Source organism: Nothobranchius furzeri, chromosome 7 (assembly GCF_043380555.1).
Source record: "Nothobranchius furzeri strain GRZ-AD chromosome 7, NfurGRZ-RIMD1, whole genome shotgun sequence".
NCBI lineage: Eukaryota > Metazoa > Chordata > Actinopteri > Cyprinodontiformes > Nothobranchiidae > Nothobranchius > Nothobranchius furzeri.
In genome coordinates this window covers 64,727,272-64,745,466 of record NC_091747.1, presented here as the reverse complement: position 1 = coordinate 64,745,466, position 18,195 = coordinate 64,727,272, and the positions used below count along the sequence as shown (strand labels likewise).

The 18,195-nt window shown below is 41.5% G+C and overlaps 1 protein-coding gene across 1 annotated transcript in view; it reads right to left on the bottom strand.

The window, feature by feature from the left end:
• Positions 1-8,102: 8,102 nt before the first annotated feature.
• nub1 (negative regulator of ubiquitin-like proteins 1) overlaps positions 8,103-18,195 on the bottom strand; it is a 33,722-nt gene continuing 23,629 nt past the window's right edge. Inside the window, exon 15 of the mRNA XM_070553538.1 lies at positions 8,103-8,298. Within this exon, the coding sequence (XP_070409639.1) occupies positions 8,273-8,298 (26 nt within the window). The 3' untranslated portion in view covers positions 8,103-8,272. The remainder of the gene's footprint in view (positions 8,299-18,195) is intronic.

Below are 18,195 nucleotides of genomic sequence, written 5' to 3'. Positions count from 1 at the left end.
TAAAATATTCAAAGATCCATCAGATTGATATTTCATATTTCTATGGAATCTCACATTTTATGGTTCATAAGTAAGATGTAAACGACCCGTACTTTACACGTCTGTTGTCCTCAGAAGTTCCTGGTGGCTGATGTTTGTAATTTCATTGACTCCTGTGGACTCACTCAGTTGGTTGACTTCCCCACTCATGGGGGGTCTCACATATTGGATTTAGTTTTTTCTTTTGGCGTTAATGTAACAGGTCCGACCTGATGTTTTTTCTCTGTCTGATCATGTTCCTGTTTTGTTTTCTGTGGATGTGGCCCGGCCTGTCTCTCCTAGGCAGGTGGGGATTTGCCATACTCGCCGCATTTCCCCTTCCTCAATAGTTGAGTTTTCTGCTTTATTTTCAGATTTTGTGTTTTCCTATGAGGATTCTTCTGATCCTGAGATCCTCCTATCCCTCTTTTCTGCCTCTTGCACTTCCGTGCTCGATCAGATTGCCCCTCTAAGATCCCGACGCTCCTGCGGTCGCTCTGACCCTTGGCTCAACCTTCATACCTGTACTGCTAGATGGGAATGTAGGAGATGTGAGCGGCGGTGAATAAAGGTTGAATCTCCGGCTTCCTTCCAGCTTCTCCGTGAGGCCTGGAGGAATTACCAACGCGTCGCTCGGAAGGCCCGTTTTGACTATTTTGCTGCTATTGTTACCGAGTTTTCGGGTAACCAGCGAGTCCTCTACTCCTCTGTTAATGCACTTTTGTCACCCAACGTTCCTCTGCCTAATACGTCTGAGGAAAGGTGCACCCAATTTTTGCAGTTTTTTATCTCTAAAGTTGCCACAATTGGGGCTCAGATTCTGCCTCCCTCTCACCCAGAAGCCCCTGTTTGTTCTCCATTATATTCCTCTGAGCGTTTTCCCCGTCTCTTCTTCCTCCCTATGGAAGACAGAGGCTGCTATGACGCCCTCTGGCTCTCCTTGTGATGTTATGCCCCCTCGCTTCCTGAAGGAAGTCTTCCCAGTTATTACTCAACTGATCCTGGAGATCCTTAATGCAAGCCTTAGGACGGGGATTGTTCCCCAGGAGTTTAAGCATGCGGTGTGTAACGTGATGAAGGAGCTATTCCTCCGAAGGTTATTTATTGATATGGTATCACTCTGGGGTTGTATACTGTTGATCTAAAGTGGAATGACCCAGTGGAAACAGCAATTTTCCATTTTAGAGCATTTTGAAATTTTTAATTTAATTTTTAAATTTTTTTAAATTGCCCATATACGACCAAACTTTCAGTGATTTCAAAATGCTCTAAAATGGAAAATTGCTGTTTCCACTGGGAAAATCCACTTTAGATCAACAGTATACAACCCCACAGTGATAACATATCAATATCAAGTCATTCTGATGGTGCTTTCCAAAATAAAGGCCTTTTAAAAATGCCCATATACGACCAAACTTTCAGTGATTTCAAAATGCTTTAAAATGGAAAATTGCTGTTTCCACTGGGTCATTCCACTTTAGATCAACAGTATACAACCACACAGTGATACCATATCAATATCAAGTCATTCTGATGGTGCTTTCCAAAATAAAGGCCTTTTAAAAATGCCCATATACGACATTTGAAATCGTTAAAGGTAGGTCAATTGAGGACCATTTAAAAAGGCCTTTATTTTGGAAAGCACCATCAGAATGACTTGATATTGATATGGTATCACTGTGGGGTTGTATACTGTTGATCTAAAGTGGAATGACCCAGTGGAAACATCAATTTTCCATTTTAGAGCATTTTGAAAATTTTAATTTAATTTTTAAATTTTTTTTAATTTCCCTTATACGACCAAACTTTCAGTTATTTCAAAATGCTCTAAAATGGAAAATTGCTGTTTCCACTGGGTCATTCCACTTCGGATCAACAGTATACAACCCCACAGTGATACCATATCAATATCAAGTCAATCTGATGGTGCTTTCCAAAATAGAGGCCTTTTTAAATCGCCCATATACGACATTTGAAATCATTAAAGGTAGGTCAATTGTGGACCATTTAAAAAGGCCTTTATTTTAGAAAGCACCATCAGAATAACTTGATATTGAAATGGTATCACTGTGGGGTTGTATACTGTTGATCTAAAGTGGAATGACCCAGTGGAAACATCAATTTTCCATTTTAGAGCATTTTGAAATCACTGAAAGTTTGGTCGTATATGGGCAATTCAAAAAATTTTAAAAATTAAATTAAAAATTTCAAAATGCTCTAAAATGGAAAATTGCTATTTCCACTGGTTTATTCCACTTTAGATCAACAGTATACCACCCTACAGTGATACCATATCAATATCAAGTCATTCTGATGGTGCTTTCCAAAATAAAGGCCTTTTTAAATGGTCCACAATTGACCTACCTTTAACGATTTCAAATGTCGTATATGGGCAATTTAAAAAGGGCTTTATTTTAAAAAGCACCATCAGAATGACTTGATATTGATATGGTATCACTGTGGGGTTGTATACTGTTGATCTAAAGTGGAATGACCCAGTGGAAACAGCAATTTTCCATTTTAGAGCATTTTGAAATCACTGAAAGTTTGGTCGTATATGGGCAATTCAAAAAAATTTAAAAATTAAATTAAAAATTTCAAAATGCTCTAAAATGGAAAATTGCTGTTTCCACTGGGTCATTCCACTTTAGATCAACAGTATACAACCCTACAGTGATACCATATCAATATCAAGTTATTCTGATGGTGCTTTCCAAAATAAAGGCCTTTTTAAATTGCCCATATACAACCAAACTTTAAGTGATTTCAAAATGCTCTAAAATGGAAAATTGCTGTTTCCACTGGGTCATTCCACTTTAGATCAACAGTATACAACCCCACAGTGATACCATATCAATATCAAGTCATTCTGATTGTGCTTTCAAAAATAAAGGCCTTTTCAAATTGCCCATGTACGACATATGAAATCGTTAAAGGTAGGTCAATTGTGGACCATTTAAAAAGGCCTTTATTTTTCGAAAGCACAATCAGAATGACTTGATATTGATATGGTATCACTGTGGGGTTGTATATTGTTGATCTAAAGTGGAATGACCCAGTGGAAACAGCAATTTTCCATTTAAGAGCATTTTAAAATCACTGAAAGTTTGGTCGTATATGGGCAATTAAAAAAAATTTAAAAATTTAATTAAAAATTTCAAAATGCTCTAAAATGGAAAATTGCTGTTTTCACTGGGTCATTCCACTTTACAGGTGCTGGCCAGTAAATTAGAATATCATCAAAAGGTTGAAAATATTTCAGTAATTCCATTCAAAACGTGAAACTTGTACATTATATTCATGCAATGCACACAGACCAATGTATTTCCGATGTTTATTACGTTTAATTTTGATATTTATAGGTGACAACCAATGAAAACATCAAATCTGGTATCTCAGAAAATTAGAATATTCTAAAGGCCAATGAAAAAATGTTTGTTTCTCTAATGTTGGCCAACTGAAAAGAATGAACATGAAAAGAATGTGCATGTATAGCACTCAATACTTAGTCGGGGCTCCTTTTGCCTCAATAACTGCAGTAATGCGGCGTGGCATGGACTCGATCAGTCTGTGGCACTGCTCAGGTGTTATGAGAGCCCAGGTTGCTCTGATAGTCGTCTTCAGCTCCTCTGCATTGTTGGGTCTAGCGTATTGCATCCTCCGCTTCACAATACCCCATAGATTTTCTATGGGGTTAAGGTCAGGCGAGTTTGCTGGCCAATCAAGGACAGGGATACCATGGTCCTTGAACCAGGTGCTGGTGGTTTTGGCACTGTGTGCAGGTGCCAAGTCCTGTTGAAAGGTGAAGTCTGCATCCCCATAAAGTTGGTCAGCAGCAGGAAGCATGAAGTGCTCTAAAACTTCCTGGTAGACGGCTGCATTGACCCTGGACCTCAGGAAACAGAGTGGGCCAACACCGGCAGATGACATGGCACCCCACACCATCACTGACGGTGGAAACTTTACACTGGACCTCATGCAACGTGGATTCTGTGCTTCTCCGCTCTTCCTCCAGACTCTGGGTCCTTGATTTCCAAAGGAAATGCAGAACTTGCTTTCATCAGAAAACATAACTTTGGACCACTCAGCATCAGTCCAGTCCTTTTTGTCCTTGGCCCAGGCGAGACGCTTCTTGCGCTGTTTCTTGTTCAAGAGTGGCTTGACACACGGAATGCGACACCTGAATCCCATGTCTTTCATGAGTCTCCTCGTGGTGGTTCTTGAAGCGCTGACTCCAGCTGCAGTCCACTCTTTGTGGATCTCCCCCACATTTTTGAATGGGTTTGTCGTCACAATTCTCTGCAGGGTGCGGTTATCCCTAGAGCTTGTACACTTTTTTCTACCACATTTTTTCCGTCCCTTCGCCTGTCTGTTAATGTGCTTGGACACAGAGCTCTGCGAACAGCCAGCTTCTTTAGCAATCACCTTTTATGTCTTGCCCTCCTTGTGCAAGGTGTCAATGATTGTCTTTTGGACAGCTGTTAAGTCAGAAGTCTTCCCCATGATTGTGGTGCCTTCAAAACAAGACTGAGGGACCTTTTAAAGGCCTTTGCAGGTGTTTTGAGTAAATCAGCTGATTAGAGTGGCAGCAGGTGTCTTCTATATTCAGCCTTTTCAGAATATTCTAATTTTTTGAGATACCAAATTTGGAGTTTTCATTAGTTGTCACTTATGAATATCAAATTTAAATGTAATGAACATTGGAAATACATTGGTCTGTGTGCATTGCATGAATATAATGTACAAGTTTCACGTTTTGAATGGAATTACTGAAATATTTTCAACCTTTTGATGATATTCTAATTTACTGGCCAGCACCTGTATATCAACAGTATAAAGCCCCACAGTGATACAATATCAATATCAAGTCATTCTGATGGTGCTTTCAAAAATAAAGACCTTTTTAAATTGCCCATAAACGACCAAACTTTCAGTGATTTCAAAATGCTCTAAAATGGAAAACTGCTGTTTTCACTGGGTCCTTCCACTTCAGATCAACAGTATACAACCCCACAGTGATACCATATCAATATCAAGTCATTCTGATGGTGCTTTCCAAAATAAAGGCCTTTTTAAATTGCCCATTTACGACCAAAATTTCAGTTATTTCAAAATGCTCTAAAATGGAAAATTGCTGTTTCCACTGGGTCATTCCACTTTAGATCAACAGTATACAACCACACAGTGATACCATATCAATATCAAGTCATTCTGATGGTGCTTTCCAAAATAAAGGCCTTTTAAAAATGCCCATATACGACATTTGAAATCGTTAAAGGTAGGTCAATTGAGGACCATTTAAAAAGGCCTTTATTTTGGAAAGCACCATCAGAATGACTTGATATTGATATGGTATCACTGTGGGGTTGTATACTGTTGATCTAAAGTGGAATGACCCAGTGGAAAAAGCAATTTTCCATTTTAGAGCATTTTGAAAATTTTAATTTAATTTTTAAATTTTTTTTAATTGCCCTTATACGACCAAAATTTCAGTTATTTCAAAATGCTCTAAAATGGAAAATTGCTGTTTCCACTGGGTCATTCCACTTCGGATCAACAGTATACAACCCCACAGTGATACCATATCAATATCAAGTCATTCTGATGGTGCTTTCCAAAATAAAGGCCTTTTCAAATTGCCCATATACGACATTTGAAATCATTAAAGGTAGGTCAATTGTGGACCATTTAAAAAGGCCTTTATTTTAGAAAGCACCATCAGAATAACTTGATATTGATATGGTATCACTGTGGGGTGGTGTTCTAAAATAAAATGTTTTATTTTATTTTAATTACCTTAAAAGACTCAAAGTCTCTTTTTACACTTTATATTTATTTAATCAGGATCGTTGTCAAGTCGACGCCAGAAACAATGAAACACAACTTGAATATCAGATGAACAACAAGGCTTTATTCAACCGGCATTCATACAAGTTATCAATCATGAACGAAACATTTCTCTTACCGTTGCTTATGGGTGGAGAGCTGAACACCCCAGTTAGAAAACGTAATCCATGAACCTCGTCAAATAGAATCCTTCAAACAGCTCTAACAGCTCTGAGCTCTGCTCTGCTCCTTATACATTCCCTGATGTGCGTGCAAAGCTGCACACCTCCACCAAGATTACCTTGATTACATCCTCATGATCACATTATGTTCGGCTCTACCATGATTATCCTCATGATAAGTGTGATTGACAAACAGTAGTGATCAATAACTTGTATAAAGCAATTATACAACAGATGACAAGTTCATTTTTATTACATTCCACTCTTGAACTTTTCATCTAATTTATGTAACATCATGGATCCATCACCATTTCCCCATCAAAACCAACGTCATTTATAACATACCTTGTAGTTCCACTTTAATTTTCATCGTAGTCTTTGCATTATTACCCAATTTATTTCTCTTCTTAATCGAATAACATACACAATGTTAGAATGCTGATTATAATTAATGCTGCAATCATAGGTGGAATTAGCACTTTATTAGCGGTACTCGACATGCCTGTAAATATATCCCACCAATGATGAGCGGAAGCCTGTTCAATCAATGTAGCAACATGTTTTATTTCCCCTTGTGCCACAAGAGTAGACACCATGAGCCTGGAAAGGTTGGACCTATGAGAGTCAATCAATTTTGCCACTTCAGTGGAACCATCCAATGCGCATTTGAATTGTTCCAGTGAGAGTGTCCAAGGGGAGTGTAAAACCTCCCATTGTATCTTAGTCAGCCGACTAGATACAGTGTAATTACTCAACCAATAGGTCACGTTATTCCATTCCCACATATGTATACCCTTGAGACAACCTGAAAAGGGAACTGAAGGTACCTGTGGGGAATTGGTCATTGTAGCCACGCATAAGGTGTTAGGACCCACCTGCCAAAACTGTTCCTCTGGGGGTGTGACCGTCCAATCACAGAGTACGACCCTTGAATCAGTGAAACATGGATTGCTATGTCCTTTTACCAATGGGCAGGCTAAACCCTTATCAGTCTCATCACAGTGTTTTACTTCATATGTTCGATTTGTTTTAACATCCCACCACTCTCCACTAACATGGAGATACCAAAACCCTTTAGTGGTTATCACCGGCAGTATCTGATATCTACACACAGTCATTACTGATGTCATATTATACTGATCCCAGTATCCAGTACACATAGATTTATTACAAATCGTCATTTCTGCATGTAGCTGTAGCCATAATGAACTACTGATGTTCCATAATGTTCGCCATGCATGATAGTTATTACTCATTACCTGTATTTGAAACCTATTTCTCTGTGTCTCAGCATGAATAGTCTGCAAGGAACAGACTGTCCAATTACCTATGTGTGACAAATTATGCAATGCATCATAAGTTTCATTCCAAAGCTTTAGATTCCATTTAAATACACTTTTCCACACATCACTTCCTTCTAACTGACTAGATACAGTCGAAGGCATCCATCTTGCAGTCTTGGTGACAGCTTGTGCGGTGTATTCTCCAGTGTTGGACAGCATAGTTCGTGTCACCTCATTGTCTGCTGTGTTAGCCAGACCATACAAAGTTCCAGTTCCTCCTAGCACGGTGTCATACCATGCTCGCCTCCTCCTGTTACAAGGCGGAATAGGAGGGAATTTCACAGTCCATCGCACATATTCGGCTACCCTTATTTGTCCCATTTGTTGACAAGTGTGAACCAGGGGAGCTACAGCTGTCTGCGTAGCTCTAGCTGTGTCGGGCAGCACCCAGAATATGTACAAATAGGCGTATCCTCCTGTGATTACAGTTCCATTCCTGATCCGGAAATCGCGATCAACCTTCATACTCCAATTTGTGCCATTTTGTATGCAAGTACCATTCCCCTGATGGTATGCACAGATGCGCGCTGCAGAATTAAAGGTTACTGTTGATCCTTGAACCAACACCCCCGGGCTGATCACCCTTCCTCGGATTTTAAGACATCCTCTGCACCGGTACATCTTACCGGTAGATGTTAGGTTTCCCAAGTAGCAAGCGTCATTTGCTCTGCATGTGAATGTGCCTTGAGTGCGGTTGGACATACTGCTAACCAATTCCAGATGGCCCATGACCCCTTCTTCCAACACTTGTCCTTCCGTGAGCCCCCAACAGAAATGTGCCCTCAGTGCGATGACAGCGAGGACATGGAGGACGATGACCAAACATCCGACACCACCAGGTCCGTGGAGCCCATCCATCGCCTCGACAAGGGTTCAATCCTTTTGTAGGGGAAGGGGACCCAGTCAACCACCGTCACTCAGACACCCGCCTATGGGATACATACAAAACTGCAGATAGAATGACAAGCATTAATTTTCTCTCCTGTAACATTTGTTTATCGGAATATTAATCCATTTTTCCTCTCCGGGGAACAATACACTTACCACAGCATCTTTTCCCTGTGCAATAATCTCTCCAGCTCTGGGAGGACCATTGAGCTGCTCCACCCACACTTTTGCCCCCGCAGTAAAGTCTGATGATCCAAACCCAGTTTCACCCCTCTGAGTGATAGTGGTAGGTTTAGTAATCTCTTCAACTTTGGACATTACACACCGTTTGATTACTAACTGAGCTATCTTGTCTCCTTTTTCCAGTACCAACGGTTCTTTACCTGTATGCTGACACACCACACCTATTTCCCCTTGATAGTCTGAGTCTATTACCCCAGCTAAAATGGTTAGACCCCTCAAAGCTAAACCACTTCTTGGACACACATGAGCATAAGTTCCTGGTGGACATTGAATTCCCAATCCTGTTTTTACCACTGTCACTTTATTGGTTACTAAAGTGATGCTTTCCAAGATTTTAAGATCTAATCCCACAGAGCCCGCAGTTGCTCTAACAGGGAGTTCTGCCTCAGAAGTTAGTTTCCACATTCGTATAGGAGGGTCAGTAGAAGTTGTTTCCCTTCCTGCCCTGGCAACCATTAGCATCAGTGGAGTAACTCCATCCCCCACGGGTCTGTTATTTAACTGATGTACTGCCCTAGTCAGATTTTCTCTCCATTTGTCCAAAGAATTAGTAACCGATAGTTTCCTTAGTTTCTCTTTCAGTAACCCATTCATTCTCTCAATGAGTCCACTAGCTTTCGGGTGATATGCTACATGATAGATCCATTCTACCGCGTTGTTCTCTGCCCATTCTTTGATCTTATTTCCAGTGAAATGGGTACCATTATCAGTCTGAACCTGCAAAGGTAGTCCATAATAGGTCTCTATTAATGACAGACATTTCAATGTAGCCTCCTGATTGGCGTTATGACACGGATGCACCACCAGTACCCCTGACACCGTATCCACGGCTGTACATGCATACTTACAGTTTTTACTTTTTGGCAATGGTCCAATGAAATCAATCTGCCAACACTGTCCCGCTTGTTTACCTCGATGTATCTGTCCCTGTATATGTCGAGGGATTCTCTTTTTCTGATGTTGACAAGGTTCACAATCTTCTATGGCAGTTTTAATATCATCAATGATGAGATCTATTCCTCTGTCCCTCGCCCATTTCAATGTTCCCTGCACACCCCAATGTCCAGCAGTAACGTGAGCCCATTTGGCTAATCCAGGACTTGATTGTCTTACAGCCTGAATTTTCACTATCTTATCTACAGTCTGATTATGCAGGGATTCAGGATCATTGTTATTAGTATGAGCATCCACATGTAATACTGACACAGGAATATTTTGGCATTTCTCCCAAATGTCCTTCCATAGGTCAGCTCCCCAAACCTCTTTTGAATGTATCTTCCATTGTGTAGCATGCCAAGTTGGCATCCAAGTTAACATTCCTTGGGCTACTGACCAGGAGTCAGTATAAATACTTACTCCCTGCACCCCAGCCGCCATTATTACCATGTGTACTGCTTTCAACTCCGCCCATTGACTACTCTTTCCTGTCCCTGTGAGTTCCATAACTTGTTGTGTACCAGGGTTAAATGCCCCAGCCTTCCATTTCCTGGTTCCTGCCACATATTGACAGGAACCATCAGTGAACCAGGCTCGCTCCTGCTGCTCTGGGGTGAGTTCGCTCCATCTTACCCCCAGTTTCACAGGAGAATCCTGGATTGGTTTTACCTCAAAAGGCACTTCATCCATTTCTGGAACGTCTGCCACTTGCTCGTGGAGCATTGATACTCCTTTTTCTCCTGGTTTCATTCTCTCAGAAACATACCACTTCCATTTTATGATGCTAGCCTCTTGAGCTACCCCTATGCGGTGAGTTGTAGGATTGCTCATGACCCAAGTTAGAATGGGTATATGTGTTCTCATCATTACTTCATGCCCCACAGTTTGGGCTTCTGTTTCCAACAAAGCCCAATAACATGCCAACAACTGTTTTTCAAATGGAGTATATCTCTGTCCTGCATCAGGCAATTTCCTAGACCAAAAACCCAAAGGTTTTCTGCACCTATCTTGTTTTTGCCACAAACTCCAGTTAGCATAATCATTTACTGCAGAAACCTGTAACTCCACTGGTCCTGACAACATCTTCCCCAAAGAAACAGCTTGTTGGATGGCCTCTTTAGCTAGTTCAAATGACTGTTGTTGATCAGGCCCCCATTCAAACTGCTCCTTCTTCCGAGTGCATCTGTACAGAGGCTGCAAGATCTGTCCTAAATGAGGTATGTGGTGTCTCCAGAACCCAAACAACCCAATATACCGCTGAGCATCTGTCTTATTCTGTGGTATTGGGAACCGTGCTATTTTCTCTTTAGCTTTAGTTGTTATTTCTCTTTCCCCTCTATTCCAGATAATTCCCAAGAACTTCACTGACTGTGCAGATCCCTGCACTTTCTCTGGATTTATCTCCCATCCATGATTCTTCATATGTGTTATCAGAAGTGGGAGCAATTGCTCAACCTCTTCTTTAGTGTTTCCCTGAATCATGATGTCATCAATGTAGTGTGATAGCAATATGCCTGATGGGATCTTTAAAGTCGACAGATTTTCAGCCACTATCCTATGACAGATTGTGGGTGAATGCAAATACCCTTGTGGTAATCTGGTGAAGGTGTACTGTCTTCCTTCCCATGTAAAGGCAAACTGTTCCATCTTGTCCTCAGGGATAGGTATGGTAAAGAAAGCATTGGCCAAATCTATCACCGCATACCATGTACCAGAGTGATGCTGCACCCTTTCCACAATCGTGATAACATCCGGAACCGCAGACGTTAAAGGAGGAGTATGTTTATTCAGCGCTCTATAATCCACAGTCATTCTCCATGAACCATCTGATTTCTTCACTGGCCATAAGGGATTATTCCACCGTGTGGTGCATGTTTTCAAAACTCCTGCCTCCAGATATTCTTTAATAGTGTCCGTAATTTCTTTCTGACCCCCAGGCAACCGGTATTGTTTTTGTGATACCACCTGTGTTGCTTCAGGAATGGGAAAAGGTGTCATTTTGACCTTGCCTACCAAAATGGTGTGGATTCTGTTTATACCAAAACAAAATCGACCATGTTTCAGATGAAGAGTCATTCCGGCCAATATATCCATTCCAATAATCCATTCCTTTGCAGGAGCCACTACTACACTGTAATTTCTAATAGGTTGATTTCCTATTTTTAAGGGTAAAGTTACTCCCTTTCCTACTAACATCTGCCCCCCAAGTCCAGTCAAAGGTACAATGTTTCCCTTTATTTTATCAGGATTGCCATGAATTACCGAGGCCTCCGCCCCAGTGTCAACCAATGCCATTACTGTCTGTACTGATTTTTTCCAATAAATCTGTAATTCCACATGTGGTCTGATATCATTTATTGACCATCCTGAGGCACTGGCAACAACCCGAGCTTGACCTTCATCCTATTCATCATCATGTTCCCTTCGGTGCTGTTTTTCCTTTCTACGCTTCACTGCCGCCACCTGATAACACTCATCTGAACTCTCCTCCTCTGAAGATTCCTTGGGAGGGGCGGAAGGTTCAGCAGGCTTCGACGCCACCTCCCTGATCACATTCTGCAACATTCCAACCAATTCTGACACAGACATCCTGTCATCCTTTTCAGAACAATGTCTGAACTGACAATGGACCTTAAGTCCCATTTGTCTGCATTTCTCCATCAATGCATTAGTGGGCAATCCATCAATCTCCTCAAACGGCACTCCCGCTTGTCGCAGTGCCCTCCACAGATCTGTTCTAGAGGGGCCCATTGCCCCCCCTTTACGACCCCTTGAATGTGGATCAATCCTGGGTTTATTTTCAGTTCTAGCTCCCTCTCTCCTCGTCTCAGACCAATCACCCAGCGTGGTGAGTTCGCCAAGACGATCTTTTATCGCGGCAAAAGTCTGGTCTGCCGCGCCAAACAACAAGCTGGTCACCATGGGTTTATAATGTGGTGGGGCATGTCTGATGAGGTGATCTCTAGTTGCCTTAGAGATGTTACAGTCCACCACTCCAGCTCCCCCGTTTCGAGCCACTTGCTCTCTAATAGTGAGTCTGGTGAGCCGCTGAATGGCATCTCTCACTGTCTGCCATTGCCCTTTAATCTCAGACCAGTCCGCCGTGGTAGGATAGATTACATGACATGCCAGAGCATATGCATCCCCCACATTGAAATCTTCATCAGCTGGCAATGCCCGGACTGTAGCCCGGTATTCAGCATTTATCTGTGCATCAGTACTTAATCCTGAAAATCTCATGGCATCACCGGCATCTATGGCTATATCACACGCGCCATCCTCCATAAGGCGATTAAGCCAGGAGTCAGTTGGTTCGCCTGGGCGCTGTTTCAGCTTCCCATTCATGTGATTTAACTCATCTTGTGAATAATCCTCTAGCGTTGTTAGCAGCCTAGGGGCGGGTTGTGGCTGCTGTTGTAACATCCTTCTTATATTACCCGCCTCATCGAGTTCCGGCCGTCCCTGATCATCCACCATATCTACCAGTATTGGTGGAATAATTTGCTGTTCTCGCCGACGCCTAGTAATAGGTCTTTGTTCTGACATCTTTATCCCCTGTAATGATGGATACAAGGGCTGAGGTGGTGGGTCAGGTTTAATCGCCCACTCCTCCTCCTCATCATCCCCCCAAAGATCCCCGTTCCATTTCTCAGGGTTCCAATCTTCACCAACATTCTTTACAAACGCCCGGATCTGAGCAGGACCTGCTCTACGAGGTCGCTTCTTTTCCTTCCTTTGCGCTCGAGACACAAAAGTCAGCGTTTTATCCAAAACATTCTGAGCATGCTTTAGCTCTTTCCCCATCACACACACTCTCTGCTCAAACTCTGAGCATGATTTTTCAACTTCTTCAGCATGGATTTTCTCCTGCGCCGCTCGCTCTCTACAACTGCTCAATTCTAACTCCTGTTTTTTCCATGCTTCTGCAAAAAGCCACATCATATCTCTCACTCCTGCCAGCGGCGCTTTTTCTTTAACTTCTATCCGCGTCAAACGGTCCAGCACCACGGCGGGGCTGACCACTCCATTTAACTCTCCCCACGGCCCAGGGCGTCCACCGCGCTGCCTTAACATATCACCAATGGTTCGGAACTCCTCCGTTTCCCAGCCGGGAATCGGCACGGGAATCGGCGTTCCCTCCCCAGAAGCACTCGGCTCCTTTTTGCTTCTCCAAAAACACTTCATTGTTGCTGGAATAGCTTGACTGATCCTGTTCGTGACGCCAAAAATGTTCTAAAATAAAATGTTTTATTTTATTTTAATTACCTTAAAATACTCAAAGTCTCTTTTTACACTTTATATTTATTTAATCAGGATCGTTGTCAAGTCGACGCCAGAAACAATGAAACACAACTTGAATATCAGATGAACAACAAGGCTTTATTCAACCGGCATTCATACAAGTTATCAATCATGAACGAAACATTTCTCTTACCGTTGCTTATGGGTGGAGAGCTGAACACCCCAGTTAGAAAACGTAATCCATGAACCTCGTCAAATAGAATCCTTCAAACAGCTCTAACAGCTCTGAGCTCTGCTCTGCTCCTTATACATTCCCTGATGTGCGTGCAAAGCTGCACACCTCCACCAAGATTACCTTGATTACATCCTCATGATCACATTATGTTCGGCTCTACCATGATTATCCTCATGATAAGTGTGATTGACAAACAGTAGTGATCAATAACTTGTATAAAGCAATTATACAACAGATGACAAGTTCATTTTTATTACAGGTGGTATACTGTAGATCTAAAGTGGAATGACCCAGTGGAAACAGCAATTTTCCATTTTAGAGCATTTTGAAATCACTGAAAGTTTGGTCGTAAAAGGGCAATTTATAAAGGCCTTTATTTTGGAAAGCACCATCAGAATGACTTGATATTGATATGGTATCACTGTGGGGTTGTATAATGTTGATCTAAAGTGGAATGACCCAGTGGAAACATCAATTTTCCATTTTAGAGCATTTTGAAATCACTGAAAGTTTGGTCGTATATGGGCAATTCAAAAAATTTTAAAAATTAAATTAAAAATTTCAAAATGCTCTAAAATGGAAAATTGCTATTTCCACTGGTTTATTCCACTTTAGATCAACAGTATACAACCCTACAGTGATACCATATGAATATCAAGTGATTCTGATGGTGCTTTCCAAAATAAAGGCCTTTTTAAATGGTCCACAATTGACCTACCTTTAACGATTTCAAATGTCGTATATGGGCAATTTAAAAAGGGCTTTATTTTAAAAAGCACCATCAGAATGACTTGATATTGATATGGTATCACTGTGGGGTTGTATACTGTTGATCTAAAGTGGAATGACCCAGTGGAAACATCAATTTTCCATTTTAGAGCATTTTGAAATCACTGAAAGTTTGGTCGTATATGGGCAATTCAAAAAATTTTAAAAATTAAATAAAAAATTTCAAAATGCTCTAAAATGGAAAATTGCTGTTTCCACTGGGTCATTCCACTTTAGATCAACAGTATACAACCCCACAGTGATACCATATCAATATTAAGTCATTCTGATTGTGCTTTCAAAAATAAAGGCCTTTTCAAATTGCCCATGTACGACATATGAAATCGTTAAAGGTAGGTCAATTGTGGACCATTTAAAAAGGCCTTTATTTTTCGAAAGCACAATCAGAATGACTTGATATTGATATGGTATCACTGTGGGGTTGTATATTGTTGATCTAAAGTGGAATGACCCAGTGGAAACAGCAATTTTCCATTTAAGAGCATTTTAAAATCACTGAAAGTTTGGTCGTATATGGGCAATTCAAAAAAAATTTAATTAAAAATTTCAAAATGCTCTAAAATGGAAAATTGCTGTTTTCACTGGGTCATTCCACTTTATATCAACAGTATAAAGCCCCACAGTGATACCATATCAATATCAAGTCATTCTGATGGTGCTTTCAAAAATAAAGGCCTTTATAAATTGCCCATAAACGACCAAACTTTCAGTGATTTCAAAATGCTCTAAAATGGAAAAATGCTGTTTCCACTGGGTCATTCAACTTTAGATCAACCCTACACCACCCCACAGTGATACCATATCAATATCAAGTCATTCTGATGGCGCTTTCCAAAATAAAGGCCTTTTTAAAGTGCCCATATACTACATTTGAAATCGTTAAAGGTAGGTCAATTGTGGACCATTTAAAAAGGCCTTTATTTTGGAAAGCACCATCAGAATGACTTAATATGAGTTGGTCTCTCAGAATAAGGTGAAGAATGTGTGAATTAACTGAGGGATATACTCTTGCATTGGCTTATAGCTCCGCATCACAGCAAAAAATATTATCTTTTTTTTATGGTGTTTAAACCTAGATTCTGTGACAACTCATTCAAACAAACACAAATTTTAACCTACTCCCAAGTGTGTCCTAAAAGAAATCTAACCATTGGCTACAGACTGACTGCTTCGCTCGCTCGCTCACTCACTCACTCACTCACTCACTCACTCACTCTCCCCTAACACCAACAACACCACAAAGTTTCACAGCTTTTCACGCAGCTTATAAAGAAGCGACACGCTGGCTGAGCCAATGACGTCACCGGCACATACCGAGGCCTCGGTCATGTGGTTTCCTCTTCCTGACACAAGCCTCGAAGCAGGGCTTCATTTGGTACGCCCACTTTTGCTCGACACACGCTCCGGTGCCTCGCTTTGTTTTTCCCATCACTACATACAGGCCAAACCCTTTAGGCACATCTTCCCTACATGTTATATAAGAGATTTGAAATCAAGAAGAAAAACTTGCCACACAGTTTGAATATGTTCTTAATGAGATGTTATTAGTGGAAATTAAACATAAATAGATCTAAAGATGTTTCTGGTACTTTTACCATCATTCTGTTGTGGAAAGACGGCTCTCCCTTGCCCTGCCTCCAACATGCCTCCATCTAAATAGGATAGATTATCCAGAGTTAACTCTGTAGTTATGCTGCTATAGGCTTAGACTGCTGGAGGATACACTGACCACTTTCCACACTCTACTACTTTCTTCTACTATCTGCTCTTTAACTGTATTATTTCCTGCTATTTCAGCTGTTAACTTTATTTTCTCTCTAAGTGTTTTTCTCCCCAGAAGAAGCTACAACGATGTTCTGCTGAGCTGTGGTGGCCTCATGGAGGGGGCCATCGACTAGCACACTGCTGCTAACCACTAATACATTCTCCCTCTCCTGATAATAACTTTTTGCTTTCCTTGACGTTGGATGTGCTACTACTAGTTTATCCGTTTAATTATAGATCCACTAGGATAAATACAATAAAGTTTATCTCCCACCAAATAAAATATTTACTAAGACATCACAATATAACTATAGACACATTACTAGTCTTTGTGTGTGTGTGCGTGCGTGCGTGCGTGTGCGTGTGTGTGTGTGTGTGTGTCTGCTCTGTCTTCTCCATCCCCGGTGAGTCGTGGAGGATGGCTGCTTATACTGAGCCAGGATTCTCTGGAGGTTTCTTCCTGTTAAAAGGGAGTTTTCCTCTCCACTGTCGCTGCATGCTTGCTTAGTATGAGGATTGCTGTATAGTCACTGGCACTAGTCACTGACTTGATGCAACCTGCTGGGTTCCTTATATAGGAAACATTATTTCTGATTGGCTTAATGAACTGACCTGAATTGGAATGTTTATTATGTGAAGTGCCTTGAGACGACTCTTGTCGTGATTTGGCGCTTTATAAATAAAGTTGAATTGAATTGAAAGTCAGCACAAATATTCAGCGAAAACTTTAAAAAGCTGCTTAAACCTTCATTATTTTATAGTGGGCCTGTCTATATTTATAAAATCAGTTGATTGTTTAAAGTAACTGTAACTAAAGTTACTCAGAGCCACAGTAAAAGGTCCAGCCTGAGTTAAGCTGTGGTCAGTGCTGGACTGACCATAGGGCATAGCGGGCAACTGCCCGCTGGGCCGACCCTTTCATCTTTTATGGGCCGGTGTCTGTTTTTTTTTTTTTTTTTTTTTTTCCTGGCCTCTAGTTGTTGCTGACAACTTGTCCGCGCCGCCCCACGCGACGCCTCGTAAAAGTTGGTGGATTGGCCAATTGGTAATAATACACTCTGGGCTGGACCAATAGCCAGAGGTCTGATGCACCCGCCAGTTGTTTGTGAATCTCAGTAAACAGACAGACGAGCTTTACAAAATGGAGAACAAAAAACGGAAAGGAGGAGCGGAGAAAATTCGACTAAAAAGAAACTGGCCCTTCAGGCTGATGCTGGCACATGTGTTAAAATCTCACAGTTGTTTGGTAATGAAGGTTCAAGTAAAATCAATTTAGGAAGTGATGGAGCCTCAGCCCAGCGACAGGTTGGAGAAGAAAAGAGGGAGGAGGAGGAGAAACCCGAGCCGGTGTTGTGCCATAAATTGACTCGCTGCCAAAAAACAATTAGCCACCGCGGGATCGCGCACGGTTAGGCAATTGCATTTCTAGACAAAATTCCCCAGGATTTCGCCCTAAAACTCAGCATATCTAGCAATATGGACATTCAGAAAGCAAAGATAACCTCTTCCGGTACTTAAACAGATGTTTATCGCGGATATTAGTGTGGCAGTGCTTGTGGCAACCTGCGCGGGAGCACGAGGACGTGCTTGTGGAAAGAGGGAGGAAGATGTGGCAGTGTGAGCATCCACAGTGTCCCGATTGATGATGCGCCCTGGCTACATGACCAAGGAGATGCCTCTTTGGCTGACTGGTTAGAGCGTATGACTCTCACCCGGGAGTCTGGGGATC